General features: G+C 45.9%; 1 protein-coding gene across 1 annotated transcript; it reads right to left on the reverse strand.

Moving 5' to 3' along the window:
* Nucleotides 1-2,746: 2,746 nt before the first annotated feature.
* On the reverse strand, nt 2,747-6,931 carry LOC142843167 (cytochrome P450 2D3-like). Its single transcript, XM_075960115.1, has 9 exons — nt 6,652-6,931; nt 5,698-5,869; nt 5,292-5,444; nt 5,052-5,212; nt 4,227-4,403; nt 3,948-4,089; nt 3,595-3,782; nt 3,106-3,247; nt 2,747-3,005 (listed from the first exon to the last, which is right to left on the reverse strand). Exons 1-9 carry the CDS (start codon nt 6,838-6,840, stop codon nt 2,827-2,829), a joined length of 1,503 nt encoding a protein of 500 aa, XP_075816230.1. The 5' UTR covers nt 6,841-6,931; the 3' UTR covers nt 2,747-2,826.
* Between the last annotated feature and the right edge of the window lie 8,866 nt (nt 6,932-15,797).

A 15,797-nucleotide genomic window follows, 5' to 3' on the forward strand; every position in this document is an offset into this window, starting at 1 on the left:
TTTAATCCCAGCACTCGGGAGGCAGAGGCAGGTGGATCTCTGTGAGTTCGAGGCCAGCCTGGTCTACAAGAGCTAGTTCCAGGACAGGCACCAAAAGCTATGGAGAAACCCTGTCTCGAAAAATCAAAAAAAAATAAATAAATAAAAATAAAAATATTGAAGGGGACGTTGGAAGACACTTGACATTGACCCATAGTGTTCACAGGCAGTAGCATCAATACAAAAGCAGTGCTCCCCACTACAGATAGGTACACATATAGAGACATAAACACAGACAGATATGCACACGTCCACACCTGTGCACACATGAACACACAATATGTACACACGTGGACACACAATACACAAAAACACATAAGCATAGTTATGCACACACACATATACGCACATACTCACACAGACACATTTACATATACTAACACACATACAAACAATACATGCACACACACAGACACGTGTACACACTCAGTGACACATGCATTCACACACACATAGAGGTACATGCACACACAGATCTATGCTCACACACAGAAAGACGCATGCCGACAGACACATGATCCCATAGATATACATATTTACACAAACACATGCGCACACACCTGCAGACCCATACACGCACAGAGCTACATGCACACAGATACATGCCCACAGCGATATATATGCATTCCTCGACACAGGCCCACACATATAGGAACATACTCACACAGAGATACATGCGCACACAGACGCATGCACATATACATGCATACACAACCATCTCATATGCCAGCACGCACGAACACACACCCCCCACATATGCTTACACACCACACACAAGCCTATGTACAAATGCACCTACAGCATAAACACATATGCCTACATAATAAGCATATGAACCCATATTCATACACTCTGAGGCATGGAGCGCTGGAGCATGCTGGCTGAGCATACATAAGTCCTTGGGATCAATTCCCAATACCATGAGAAATAAAATGGTGAGGCTGATAAATTTTAGCGATGCCTAACCAACATAAAACCAGAAAGATGCTCAGAAAAACACTTGGATTTGCGTGCAATGGAGTGTGGCCAGGGCAGTAGAGTGATCTCAGCTCAGGCAGTTCTGTCCTGCACATTCCAGGACAAGTGCTTGAGACCCATGAGCCTGTGGGGAGGCAATGTCTGAGACCTGGGACATGGTGATAGCTGTGTCTCCACATAGCTGGGGCACCATTTGTATCAGCAATGGGGTTTAGGAAAGAAGCCTCGGATTGCCTGAGTCAGACTTGGATTGTGTGAAGACTAAGGTCAACAGTGCCATGTTAGTACACCCCCAAACCATCCTTATGTCTATGGGACCCCCAAATCCCTTTGCAATGAGACTTGGTGATCTTCCCTGTGAGCAATGTCCTCAATCTGAGTCACATTGGTCCACCCCCTCCCCCAACACATCTGACTGACAGCTGGTAGTGTGATCAACGCCTGAGCTCTGCTGTCCCTTTACCTGCTGCTGCTTTTCTTCTCTGTTCTTTCTCTGCAGCCATAACTGTGAGGACAGCAGCCGCCCAGCTCCGGGAGCCTTTCCAGGCACTCGTGTGCCTCAGGGTCTCTGCACCAATGCAGCCGGGCTCCAGACAGGAGCAGTGCTGCTTCCTTTCAGGTTTATTACACCTGTCCCTGAGACCCATGGAAGCCTGACCTCTACCTGGCGTGTGTCATCTCAGTCACCACTCACGTGTCTTTATGATTGACAAAGGGTCACTTGTCACTCCTGAACCTCAACATTTTCTTCTCTTTCCTTTCATCTTGCTCTCTTTCTTTCCCTTCTTTCTTATTGAGTATTTTCTCTCTTTTCTCTCCCCTAGCTATGTGTACGTTAGACAGGGTATCGTCATTATGTACTCTGACAGTCCTAAACCTTGCTCTATAGCCCAGGCTAGCCCCAAACTTGCCATTCTCTGTCACAGATTCCCAAGTGCAGAAAGTGCAGGCTGTATCATTGCACTAGGTGAGTTCCCATTATATCTGTCCCATGTCCGTTCTGGGAGCACTCTCCCTGGCCTAGATGGCCCCAGACAGCACAGCAGGATCCCGCCCATCCTCCTGGATTCTGACACCTTTCCTACAGCAGATGTTCTCCTGCATCCCTTCACTGCAGCAAACTGAGCTGGGAGGACAGCGGCTTCTCTAGCAGTGAGAGACCCCTAACCATGTGTGACATTTCAGGATCCTGGGGATCTACATCAACATCTGTCCCCAAACAAGAGTAGTGCTGAATCCCACAACGCATCATTCACACTTCCTCATGGGAACCACAGAGTACTGACTTCTGTCTGCGCTTTGTCACCAACCCCGCAGAGGACGGACGGGTTTTTAAGTGTGATCTAGGGTCATCATTGGACACCGGCACAAGAACTGCTCTTCCTATTTTGTTCCGATGCTTCCCCCTCTCATCCTCCCTCTCATTCCCGCCTCCATCTCTTCATCACCTCCTGACCTCCTCCACCTGCTACCTTTATTTATTTATTTTGAGAAAGGATCCTGTTAGATATTTCAGGCCACACAGCCTAGGCTGGTCTTGAACTTGCAATCTTCCTGTCTCGGCCTCCCTTATGCTATACTGCAGGCCTGTGCCACAGCTCTTCCTCAGTAAACGTTTTTTCTCATACATTAAAGTTGTTCAAAGATGAGGTCTGGGACAGCGGGGAAAGGCTGACTGTAGACTATTGTCTTGGGCCACAGTGGAGACAAGGATGGGGTTGGACCAGGATTCTGAGTGGCAGCCACAGACCAGGTTTATTGGACATCAATCAGCACAAGCTGGGGAGAAGGATGGAGCTGCTGTCCTTGCTAGCGCACAACTGCACAGAGCTCGTAGGGGGTTGGGATAACTGGCAATGAGAAGATGCCATAGTCGCTGGGTCGGGGCTGTCCACTGGGCACCGAGAAGCTAAAGCGCTGCAGAAGGCTGGTGAAGAAGAGGAAGAGCTCCATGCGGGCCAGGGGCTCCCCCAGGCAAGCTCGGCGGCCTGTAGGTGGGAAAGGGGCTCAGTCAGTCTGGGGCCTGATAGATGCTCCACCCTCCAAGGCACCCTGGGAAGAGACATGGAGACAGGCATCCCACAGGACCTGCTGAGAATGGGATGAAGGCCTCATGCTTCACAAAGCGGCCCTGGGCATCCAGGAAGTGTTCAGGATAGAATTGGAGGGGCTTCTCCCAGACAGTCTCATCTTTCAGCACTGAGGACAGGTTGGTGATGAGGGTTGTCCCCTGGCAGGAGGCACAGTGTGAACATTGTCCAGGGCGGCAACAGCAAGGGAGTGGTTACCGAGTTCACATGCACAGCTTCTTGCTGTGCTCTATGAATTCCTTTCCCAGAGCATTCTTGTACCTTCACCACTGAAGAAAGGTGTCCCTAACCAAGACCTGTCCCTGTGTGCAGTGCTTCCCAAATCCCCTGTGGTTTATTTCATTGGATGCCCAACTCCCCTGCAGAATCATGGGCAATGGCTGCAGGTTGGTCCCATCACCATGTGCAAATCCAGAATGTGGCTGTCTTGGTCTTTACTACCCTTGTTTGATAGTGGCCATGCTATGGTAGGAGCGGCCATGCCTACCTTGGGGATGAGGAAGCCCTGCACTTCAACGTCATGGGATGTCATATGTGGTAAATTCATTGGAACAATGTCTGCAAATCGCTGCACCTCATGAATGACAGCATTGGTGTAGGGCATGCGGGCCTGGTCTGCCATCTCTGGACGCCGCGCCTGCCCTATGACTTCATCAATCTCCTGTTGGACGCGGCCTGGGGGAGGGGACAACATTCCCATAGTTAAGAAGCCTCCCCCCCATGGAGTCCATGGGAGAAAGATGGCCATCATCCCTTGCTGGAGAGCCACAAGTGTCCTAAGTAAGCTTAAGGTGTGCACCTTTGCCCTCCTTCTTTCCTCCCAGCCCCAGTCAGACTCACGCTGCACATCCGGGTGCAGGATCATGAGCAGCAGGGCCCAGGACAGTGTGATTGTAGTTGTTACCATCCCAGCACCAAACAAGTCAAAGACAACCAAACGCAGATTTGCATCATTGAAGCTGCTCTCAGGGTTCCCTTTGGCCTGGGCCAGAGAGAGACAGTAGTCTCAGACAGAGTAGAGAGGAAGAAGCCCCACAATTCCCTCCCATTGTCTCCAGGAGGCCATACTTGGGGGTTGACCTCACAGTGCACCGGACACCACATCCCATAGTCTCTCACCTTCTCCACCTCAGCCAGGAAGGCATCAGTTAGGTCTCGGGGTGGTTGGGCAGGGTCCCGGGTCCTCCTGTGCTCAGCCACGATGTCATCCACCATGTCCATGAAGATCTTTTGCCCAGCAAAGACTTTGTCAAACAACCCCGGGATGCGCAGGAGAATTGGAAACGTGTTCATAACCTGGAACAGCCGTGCAAAGTGCATGGCGTTCCTGCTGGTTTTAAGTTTAATGTGTCAAGTAAATAAGATTTCTACTGTAATGATTACGATTTCCGTGTTTGTATATGCATGATGTGAGGAGTGCTGTTGCCATGACAATGATGCTGAGGTCAGGGGAACACTTCCAGAGTTATTTCTCTCCTTACTACATGGCTCCAGGAATTGAACTCAAGCCCCATGCTTGCTTGCTGAGCTCCGTTACCCACGGACCATCTCTCTGTCTTGTGGCTACTTCGGTTCAATGTTGGTCTCAGCCAACCTCAGTTCCCAGCTTTTTCCACAATGGACCCAGGGCCTGTTTTCCCCCCGCCCATCACCTGTCTCCTCCTCTGTTCCAACCTTTAGACACTTGCAACCAGGGGTAACAAAGGAATAGTCTATCCTGGAAACCACAGGCTTGTGTGGCTTCCACGTAGACAGAGGACACAGGTTCTCTCCCTTTCAAGAAACCCTGAGTTTGATCCATCCTCCCTGTCTGTTGTCTGAGGTGTGTCCAGGTCCAGGTCTTTCCTCCTGCAGCTGACTCCCAGAAGGCATCTCTCACAGCCTTCCCACACAGCTTCCTCCCAGAGGAGGACGTGGCTCTGCAGGCTGCCCTGAGCCTCCTACCTCAGGAATCAAGCCAGTGTTCTCTCCCATATTGTCATCCAATGTTTTTAGCATATTGGTGAAGTGTGCGTCTCCATACTCAAAGCGACGGGCATAAATGAGGGATGAGATCACATTGCACGCAGCTTTGTTCAGGAGACTGTGGGGATTGAAGGGTTGTCCTGGGAGGAGAGAGGTAAGCAAGTCACTGAGCTGCTTGTGTCTCCCTGTGCCCTTCTGCACCGCTCACTCCTCACCCACCAGCCTGGTCTGCGAAGGCGTCACAGAGGTGGCCTGCCTCGTCCGTCACCCACTGCTCCAGGGATTTCTTGCCCAGGCCGAAGTTGCGCATGGTGGACACAGAGAATCGCCGCTGCTCTCGCCACTCAGGCCCGTAAGGTGCTAACGCCACACCTGCAGGGACATCTGTGTGTTATTAAGGACACCTGACTGTGTTGTCCTCTTCTTGGGATCAGTATCACCATAACCTTGCACCTTCAACCCCAAGCCATCTCCACCCCACTCCAGCATGCTAGGTGGGCTCTGTGATGGATCAGTGGCCTTTTGTTGACCTGCTGAACCACATTGCTCCCTGTCTCCTGTCCTTCTCTGCTCACGGTTACCCATGCCTTCTCGATTTCTGCTCCGCCCCCACACAGCATTTTGCCTTTAGCTTTGGGGCCAGCGCCCATATGTTCAAAGATGGGCATTGGAGGGCGGTCAGAGGTGTACTCTCCACAGGTCACCAGCGCTTCCTGCACCGCCTTCAGTCCATTGATCACAACCGTGGGCTTCCAGGCCATCTGCAGGCTGAACACGTCACCATAGCGCTGTCGAAGCTGCAGTAGAGGGGCAGAGCACTCAGGAAGTGGCAGTTCCCTGAAGATCCTAGAACCAGGTTCTTTCTCTCTCTCTCTCTCTCTCTCTCTCTCTCTCTCTCTCTCTCTCTCTCTCTCTCTCTCGTGTGTCTGCGTGTGTGTGCGTGCATATTGTGTGTGTGTGTGTTGCTGTTATTGAACCTTGGTCCTCACATACGTTGGGCAGATGCTCTTCCACTGAGCTCCATCCCTAGCCTGAGATCTGGCGTCTTGTGGCTGGGGCATCTCATCTTTTAAGTTTATCAAAGGACTCAGTAAATTTGGTCACCTAGCTGTGACCTTACCAGGGCCAGGAAATCAACATTTCAAACTCTGGTTCCTTGAGATGGGCAGTGAGGCCAGAGACCACACAGCAGCAAGTTTCAAGCAGCCACAGCCCTTCTCTTTGCACTTGGTCTCCTGAAAGGCATGCTGCTCTAGGCCTGTGATCTGGCACCATACTGAGACCTCATCTGTGACAGAATCATAAGGGACTTGGGACCTTCCTAACTGCTACCCTGTCCAACCAGACGTGAACTCTGCTGTCACAACCTGCCTCACCTCCTGTACTTTGCTTCCCCACCAAAACCTTTTGCTCCGGAAAGTTCAGAATGTCCTCAAATCTGGCATTGTCTGCCATCTGGAAGCTGTTAAGCCTGTTTCCTTCTGGGGGTCCAGCTCCCTGTCTAACCTGTGTTTCCACCCCTCTATGTACTGCTGTGGGCACTGTAACCTCTGTTCCCATCCACCATGGACTTCCTCACCTTGTACATGCTGTATGGCATGTTCTTGAAGTCCACCTGCAGCAGGTTGCCCAGGACAGGCAACGGCATAGGGCCTGGTGGGTAGCGGGCAGTCCAGCGTTGGCGCCGGTGCATCAGATCCACCAGTAATATGAAGATGACTGTGAATATAGCCAAAGGCCACAGGCCGTCCCCAATCAGCAGCCCCATGGCTATCCCACTGCTGCCCGGGCTTCCTAGAGAACAAGGACCGGCACCCACGACAGCCACCTGGAGTCAGGAAGTCCCACAGCTTGGAGCCTGCCGCCTTATAAGGGACTGCCAGTGCTGCTCTTTGTCCTCTGCTTGCAGTGGCTGTGTTTTATTTAGTCAAGTGTAAGGAGGGGCCAGAGGTGTGCAGTCCCTCCCAGAGCTGAGCACAGTGGTTCCGCTGGTCTGAGCATGGTAGGCAGATGCCCAGGGCACCCCCGCCTCAAGGTGTACCACCATGACACGTAGTGAAACACCTGGAAGGCCACACATGAAGCTTCGAGAGCTTGAGGACAGTACCTCAGGGGACAGTAAGACCTCGCCAAAGCCTCGTGGAATACTTGGTTGTGGAGACACTAGGGACTGACTGTCAATGGCTTCTGTGGGTGTGTGGACAGTGGGAGGGTCTCCCCTGCAGTTTTGGGAAGGAGGCTATAGCTCCTATGGGCAGCTGGGGAAGGTAGTTGGAGCCTCTGTAATCTTCAGTCCAGATCTGAGGTCACTCAGTGGATGAGGAAGGCCAGACACACAACTTGGAAAATTTTCAGATCCATTCCGAGATAGCTGAACATGACCTGAGGATCCTGGAGAGGCCACTGATTTGGGCCAGAAACACGACACATGGTGGCCTCTGTCTTTTCTCACTCTTTGCTTCTTGGAGGGTCCATCTCTCTCCCAACACTCCTAACATGGGGATATGTAGGCAGCGTCCTCCTAATCCCAGAGGCCTGTGGTTAGGATGGGTGACCATGAGGAAAATAAGATGACCCTAAGCCTAACAGCAAATGACAGTTATGCAGTGCCGGTAACACTGCACAGGGCAACTTATCACTCCCTAGTGTTAGTGAAGGTGCAGACCGTGTCCTTGCTGGAGATCCAGAGCTGTGAAGATCAAAGACTCAGAAGTCCCAGTGGAATCCAGACAGTGATCTCTGCTGCTCCTTCCAGTATGGCAGAAGGGAGACAGGAACTGAATTAGAGGAGATGAGCCAAGTCCACACCATGCAGCCCTCAGCAAGGACTAGACCATGGGTCATCTCCTCTCGACTGCACCTGCTGCCCCTTCTCTGCCCACATCTGTGTCACCAGGGCCTATAGAGGATTCCATGCTTGTTGACATCTGCTTCCTCTTCCTCTCCATGACTCCTGGCCATGCAAAACCCAGTTACACAGGATGGCTCTCTAGGTTGAAGCACAGACAAGGGTCTTTCTCCAGCTCCAAGTTGGCCTGAATGGAACTGTGAATGGGGTCAGGACACCAGCCTGGGTCACAGTCAGGAGTAGAGGGACAGAGACAACTGTGCTCTGGTCACTCATAGGCTCAGGCTGGTGGCTTCCTCCTGGTTTGCTCCAGGACGCTCACATGGTAACTTCAGAGACCTCGTGGCTAGGCCTGGATGCTAGTTGTCACACCTGCCTCTCCTCAGGTCTCCACCTCTCCTCTGTGTGTCACGTATGATGACGTGAAAGAGAAGCCATGGTGCCGACTGGGTCTGATCTTCCTACTTCAGGCTGAGTGAGGCCCTGAGAGGTAAGTGCACGGAGCAGGTGAGGGGTGTCACACACTGTATGTTGTACAGGTTCCTGGTCTGTCACCATCTCATAGGAGATGACCTGGATGCTCTGGTAACATCTGCCTGCTAGCACTGTTTGCTTCCCTTCATCCTCAGTCCATGGCCCCTCAGCCACGTGAGCACTTGTGTCCTGTAAGATCAGTGTGACTTCCAGGGGGGCTTAGGTCTAGGTATTCATGTCAACTCTACAAGTGTGCTGTGTCTATAACAGCAGGCTTGAACTTGAAGTCCCTGGTCATCTGTGTTCAGGGGTGCTCCAAGTTCACAATTCTCTGTTCACATGTCAACAGATATTTTATCGCTGTCCTTTGGACTCCACTCGAAGAGGACAGTTGGAGCCTGGACATGTCTGTCCTGGACTGTCCTGTGTACTCTTTCCCTTTGCTGGCTTCAACTGCCTGGGTTCATTGAAATGAAGACCAACGGTAAATACAAGAGCCATTCCTAGCCCTGTGCTTTCTTTCTCTAGGCATGGTGGCAAGAGCTAAGTTAGTTGGCTTGTGAAGAGTGATGGGCTCATTGTGGAGTGACTTGCCTCTGACCATTGCCTTAGGAAATCTTAGTTTGGGTAAAGGAAGGTCTAAGGTTGGTTGGGGTTGGTGAAGTTCTCATACACCAATGGTTACTTTACCCCTCATGGTATTATAGGATTTTATCTATGGAATTACAAACCACAGAACCTGTGCTTGAGATGACATAAGTAAAATCTTGAGAGTCAACCTCATACATAATTCCTGGATCAGGCCAGGTGATGGTGGTGCACGCCTTTAATTCCAGCACTTGGCAGGCAGAGACAGGTGAATCTCTGTGAGTTTGAGGCCAGCCTGTGAAATCCAGGACAACTGGGGCTGTTACATAGTAAAACTCTGTCTCTTAAAAACAAAATAAAACAAAACAAATCCTAGATTAGCATTGTTTATTCCCCAAATGAAAACAAATCCACACTGAGGGAATCTTAATTTCAACCTCCTATGCTGTAGAGGTAGTTGTCAGTTCTGGAACCTGAATAAGCCCATGACTTCTGGTGACAATGAACAGAGTCCAAGGGGGTGGGGTGTAGGAAATAAGCCCAGCAGCCACTGAATAGGGTTACCCAGTTGCGCTCTTTCCTATGTGGGTGGAGCAGGGTCATCACTCTCAGGAAAACCTGAACTCCAACGGAATATGGTGGACACACTGGAGGCTCTTGGTTCTGAGTGTTGTAGAAGTGCGAGCATTTCTGTGAGCCCCAGGAGCACAGCTCACTTGAGACAATGCATCCCAGGTAGGAAGAAGGACCACAATCCTTGATCATAGATTATATAATCGTGCATGTAGGTCACAGGGAAGTTTCACAATACAATGCTGAGAACATCAAACAAATTCAGCAGATACAAAGTCAACACAAGGAAACCACTTGTTTCTTAATTAAACAATGATCCATTTGAGAACTGAATGACAAATGATATTATATATAAAATAGCATTAAAAGAACAAATATTTTAGGGCAGGCAGTGGCTCTCACAGTATGCTGCTTGCTGTGTAAACATGAGGACACGCATTCATTCCCGAGCATCTGGGCCCACCAACCACTAGTGCAATCCCAGTGCTAGGGAGGCAGAGAAGTTGGGTGCTCAGTTGCTGGCCAGCCAGTCTAGCTCAGTGAGTGGGTTCCAAGTTCAGTGAAACCATCTCAATAAACAAGGTGGAGAAGAGTTGAAAAATACATTCAACTTTGACCTCTGTTTTCTACACAGAAATAAAGGCATGCATACATGTGCATTCGTTCCCCTCTGAAGAAGCTACACACACACACACACACACACACACACACACACACACAATTAATAAAATGTTTGCATAGTAACCTGTAAAAATTGTCAGCAGGGACTGACTGGTATGTAAATGGAATGCACAGGAGAAGTAGAATTTTAAAGAGAACATTAAGACAGGAAGGCTTGCTTCATTGTTCATGAGTTGGAAAGAAATCCTGGGAAAAGCTCTGGTACTCAATGGGATCTACTCATTCAAGTTAATTCCTATCTTATTCCAAAATTACTAAAATTTATATGGAATATTGAGCGACCACAAATACTGTCAAATATCTTTAAAAATGATACATTTGGGGATAGTGAGATGGCTTAATTAGTAAACAACTGTACAGGAACATGAGGACGGGAGTTCAGAGCCCAAGAACCAAACACTGGCTCATGCCTGTAATCTAACACTATACCTGGGAGGACAGAAAGACCCTGGGGTTTGCTACCCAGACAGTCTAGTCACGTTGGTGAGAATGTGCTCAGAACAGACTCAGAAAGGGGCCTTGTGTCTAAAAACAAGATGAATAGTGACTGGAGAAAGTGCCTGACGTTCATCGCTGACTTCCACACGCATGTTCTTATGCACACACATGAATACACACATGCGCAAACACAGACACACACACATTGGAAAGCACACATTTCCTTTTTTGTTTATGTTGGTTTGTTTTTTTGAGATAGGGTTTCTCTCTGCAGCCCTGGCTATTCTGAAACTTACTCTTTAGACCAGACTGGCCTCAGACTCAGAGATCCACCTGCCTCTGCCTCCATGATGGGATTAAAGGCATGTGCCACCACCGCCTGGCTGCATCTCCTGTTTTCAAACAGAACTCGGCTCTGGCTTATGATAGGGCTAAATCCCAGAAATAAATCCCGGTGCATAAGCTACAATTCACGTTCTAACCTCCAGCACAGCACCATGGCACACTGCAGAGCTTGTGAGTCATTCTTGAGAGACTGGGGCCGACTGAGAGTTATAACTACTTCCCGACCACCATCCCCAGAGGTTCCTACTCACGTGGCGTAAGAAGACAATATTCAAAATCTGGAGTATGCACTGAGCGTGTGATACGTTCCTGTGAGCTCATCATTTAGGGTTCTGATTAGGAAGTCTGACATTACTCAGGACAGCCTAGGCTACCTCATTTCAGCTAACAAAACACAAGTAGAACAAGAGTAAAAGCATATGAAGTTTAGTTACCACTGGAATTCTATCACTTTTGATACCACACAGTGAAAAAAACCTGTTACACTGATGTTCTGGATTATATATATGAGCCTGATCATGGTATTGTTTCACAAAGACAACATTCCCCAAAGGAGACCATCTGAAAATCACTCCCCAGGACAGTCATGTGACCATTAGTGCCTTTCAGTGAAAGGTCACATACATATGTATGTATATATGTATGTACTCTGATAAGGTTATAGTGGTGCTGAACATTGCTGTCACCTAGCTCACTGTACTCAATGCCATGGTGTTACCATTGTCTGTGGCATTGCTTGGTAGCCTCAGAGCAGCACCCTCTTCCTCCCACTGCTGGCATGCAGTAGGACCCACCATCTGAGTTTGAATAGGTAAGGCTCTGTGAACTGCATGAGGAAATTACCTAATGTACATTTCAGAACGCATGCCCTGGTGTAATATAGATGGGTGAATGATGAACCCTAAGAATGTTCCATGTAGAAGACAGTTTGGAATGACACTGGGCAACTCAGCAACCACATGCATAAGAATGCGACTAGCAGTAGCCAATACTACACACAAAGATGAAGTTTAAATGGCTCAAAGACCTGGAGGTATGAGTTCACCTATAGTGATGCAAGGTCACAAAGCCTTTTTCCTTGAATTCTGCTTGTCCAGTCTGGATATCCTGCACTTTGTCAGTGGTTGAGGCATGGGCAGTTCCTTGTCCAAGGCCAGTTGTGCCAAGAAGAAAAAGAGCTCCCAGTGGAGTGTCTTCAGTGCTCAACATTCTCTTGGGAATAGATTAGTTCTACAAGGAGCAATCATGTCTTGTGTCAACAGAGCCCTAAATTATTTAGATGACATGTTCTACAGATCTTTGAAGTGGTTGAAGATTACCCATCAATGCAGAATACAATCTCTGTGTATATAAAGAACCTAATTGATCTGAATATAAGTATAGCAAACATGAATGACTATTGACCTATAATACTTAATACCTATATAACTTAAATACTAAGACTTCATATCAGAATATTAAGCAATCTTTAAACAACTGTATAGTAAATGAGGGCAATGACATCAAAATGTAAACAATGTATAAGTATCTTGATCAGAGTAGAAATATATATACAATATGATACATATATTCTAAAAATTGTATCACTATACAAAATACCTTAAACAGAGATAGAAACAAGCATACATACAATCTGAAAAATTACTTTGCATAGGTGTACAAATATTGTAAACAGTAATAGGAGCATATTCAATATAACAAACATAATTTGAACTTGTGTCAATATACAAAAATCTATACCAATTTAAATTATCCATAAATAAAACTCACAAGTATTCACTCTATTACTCACTATTATTATTATTAGTGTAAATAAGTTCCCATGAATCTTCCTATTATCCCATTCAATTTTCCCTCTGGGCCTACATTATTTCCACTCTAACCCCCAATCCTATACAAGTGATAACCCACCCTTAAATGGTGTCCATAACTCTGAGGACACACTTTGTTGGGAGAGGGGATGTCATCTTCTAGAATTGCTTCCAGCTGTCATGGGGGTGATGTTCTTTCTATGGGATCTTGTAAAACTAAAATGATGGTTAAGTTTCAAGATTACTGTCTGGTATAATTGCAAATGGCTTTTAAGTAGTCAATAGGGGTTTTTTGGAGTTCTTATTTGGAGTTCTGGCCAGAACGTTGTGAGAAGATGCACCATTACAGCAGCTGGGACCCAAAATCCATCTTGGAGTCACATTATCACATCGTGACATCATACGGATCAGGTGGAGTCATTGTTGTGGGGCCCCATCTTCTTTCTGAAAACTTCAAAGATTACTGCAGGAAAATCTACTGTTCATTGTGGAGAACTTAAACATTAGTCATATAGACATATATTCAATACAAGATATGATACAGACAAAATTGACATGAGAAAAGTAAAATTTTTTCCTAATTCTTTCTTCTTTCTGTCTCATACCAGATGGCTTCTGAGATGAAACAGAAATTCTGAATTTTTTTTAACAACATGCTTGGATTTAGAGAAGGATAGCCATTGCCCCACTCCAAAGATAGCTTTATATATTCATAAATATGTATGTACATATATATAGTGAATTTTTTCTTTTTCATTTTTTTCAGATCACCTGTCCTCATAAGTCATATTCCTTTTTTGCTTGGTGATTCTTTCTGTATAGTTATTTTTTTCCTCTTTAGGCATCCAAACATCCAGGATCTCTTGACTTTTTGAAGATGTGTATTTTATAGTAAAAACAAGAACAGAACCCTGCCCCAACCCTTATGAGGTTTTCTTACCATGTGTTGTCACCTCTATGGATAAGCTGTCATTTGTCTTTCTCAAGAGGTTTCTCTTTTTCAAAGTGAATCTTTATTAATTTTGATCGTATCCGTAGTTTTCTTCTCCTGTGGAAACAAAAGCGAAATCCCTTGAGATCTGTGAAAACACATCTCCTGGTTTCCATAGTGAGGTCAACACATCCTTGAAATGTACTGACTGATTTAATTCAGAAGGTTTTCTATTATCCAATGCTGTTGTTGTTCCTTTCCATTTGATTTAAGAAAATTCAGGGTTAATAAAGCATTTCCATCCCTCCTGTTTGTTTAGCATATCCTTCATAGCTGATTTGATCTTTCTATAACTGCCTGACCTGTAGGATTGTTTGGTATACCTGTAATATACTTTATATAATAATAAACAAAAACTGTTTCATTTTTCTAAGAGACATATACTGGACCATTATCTGTCTTTATTTTCACAGGTATACCCATAATGGCTGAATAAATGTATGATTATTGAAATACCCTTTGCAGAATTTAAGGCAATTACCCATTGGAAGTGTCAATGGTGTGGTCTACATATTTTAATTTTCCAAATGCTGTAAAGTGGAACACATCCATCTACCAGATCTCATTCCCTTTGGGTTACTCCCTGCAAGTAATGGTGTTTGGTTATAGGAAGAGCAAGTAGGGCATCTCTTTATAATCTCCTTAACTTGTCACCATGTCAGTCATCAGAAACTCTTTCTCTAAACTGTTGCTATTGACATGATGTTTTTCATGCAATTCTGAGTCCTACAGTACATTTTTAATCAATAATCAATCAATATTTGCATTACCTTGTGCTAGAGGACCTGGCAGACCTGTGTGGCATCAGATGTATGTTATGTCTATTCCTGATTATGTCTTGAACCTGAATGAATAATGAAGTCAATTTTGTATCATCTGGTATCAATTCAGTGGTTTCAATATGCAAGACAAATCTTTTTGTATATTGTGAATCAGTAATCCCTCAGTACCATGAGAATAGCATATAACTCTACCTTTCAGACAGACTTATAACGGCTTTGTTCCACCTTACTTAATTCTTCTGATTTGTAACCTTCCTTTTCCTACTTTATTTACATCGATATAAAATGTACGGGCTGCAGTTTGGTGTGTTATGTACAATTTGGGGAAGAATCCAAGAATTTCTCTTTATAGGGTCAATTCTCTGGGTTTTGGAATAATTGCTATTAATTCCTCCAAAAGTTTAACATAAGCTCTTTAACATGGTTCATTCTGGAAGCCAATATGACTAGAATACAGTTAAGATTTAGACTCATTTTATCCACAAGTGTTTCATGCCATTTCTCTTCAACAACCACCAATTCTTTTCCCACTTCAGCTGTTAATTCTCTGGGATTATTTAAGTCTTTGTCACCATCTAAAGTTTTGTTTAAATGAATTGTTAGATCAGGTGTTATTCCAACAGCCAGTCATTAACTGGGCATATCTCCTAACAATCTTTGAAAGTCATTAAAAGATCACAATCGGTCCCTCTTAATTTGCGCCTTTTGTGTTCTAATTTTTTGTAAACCTATTTTGTAAGCTAGGTAACTGACAGAATCTCCTCTTTGCATTTTTAGGAGAAATCTGTAATCACCATTTAGGTAAAACTTTCTTTACTTTTTCAAGCATTCTTTCTAAAGTATCTGCATTTGAATCAGATAGCAAAATGTTATCCATGTAATAATAAATTATAGACTTAGAAAATTATTTATGTATTATTTCCAACGGCTTACTTACAAAGTATTGGCACAGGGTATGGCTATGAGCATTCCCTGTGGGAGGAAGTTCACTGGTATCTCCTCATAGACTGAGAATTATTATAACTAAGCACTGTGAAGGCAAATTTTTCTCCATCCTTTTCTTGTAAAGGTATAGTGAAGAAACAATCTTTTAAATCAATAACAATGAGAGACCATCCTTTTGGTAATAGAGAAGGCAGAGGAATTCCAGAATGCATAGGGCCCATAAGTTTAATATTCTTGTTGACAGCTCTT

Source organism: Microtus pennsylvanicus, chromosome 2, assembly GCF_037038515.1.
Source record: "Microtus pennsylvanicus isolate mMicPen1 chromosome 2, mMicPen1.hap1, whole genome shotgun sequence".
Classification (NCBI taxonomy): Eukaryota; Metazoa; Chordata; class Mammalia; order Rodentia; family Cricetidae; genus Microtus; species Microtus pennsylvanicus.

What these genes read in the sequence shown, in the direction of transcription:
- LOC142843167 (XM_075960115.1), bottom strand. Translation starts at nt 6,840, where the DNA reads ATGGGGCTGCTGATTGGGGACGGCCTGTGGCCTTTGGCTATATTCACA. An exon ending in CGCCTTCGCAGACCAGGCTG is followed by an intron (nt 5,213 to 5,291) that starts GTGGGTGAGGAG and finishes CTCTCCTCCCAG; the next exon opens with GACAACCCTTCAATCCCCAC. An exon ending in TCCTGGCTGAGGTGGAGAAG is followed by an intron (nt 4,090 to 4,226) that starts GTGAGAGACTAT and finishes TCTCTGGCCCAG; the next exon opens with GCCAAAGGGAACCCTGAGAG.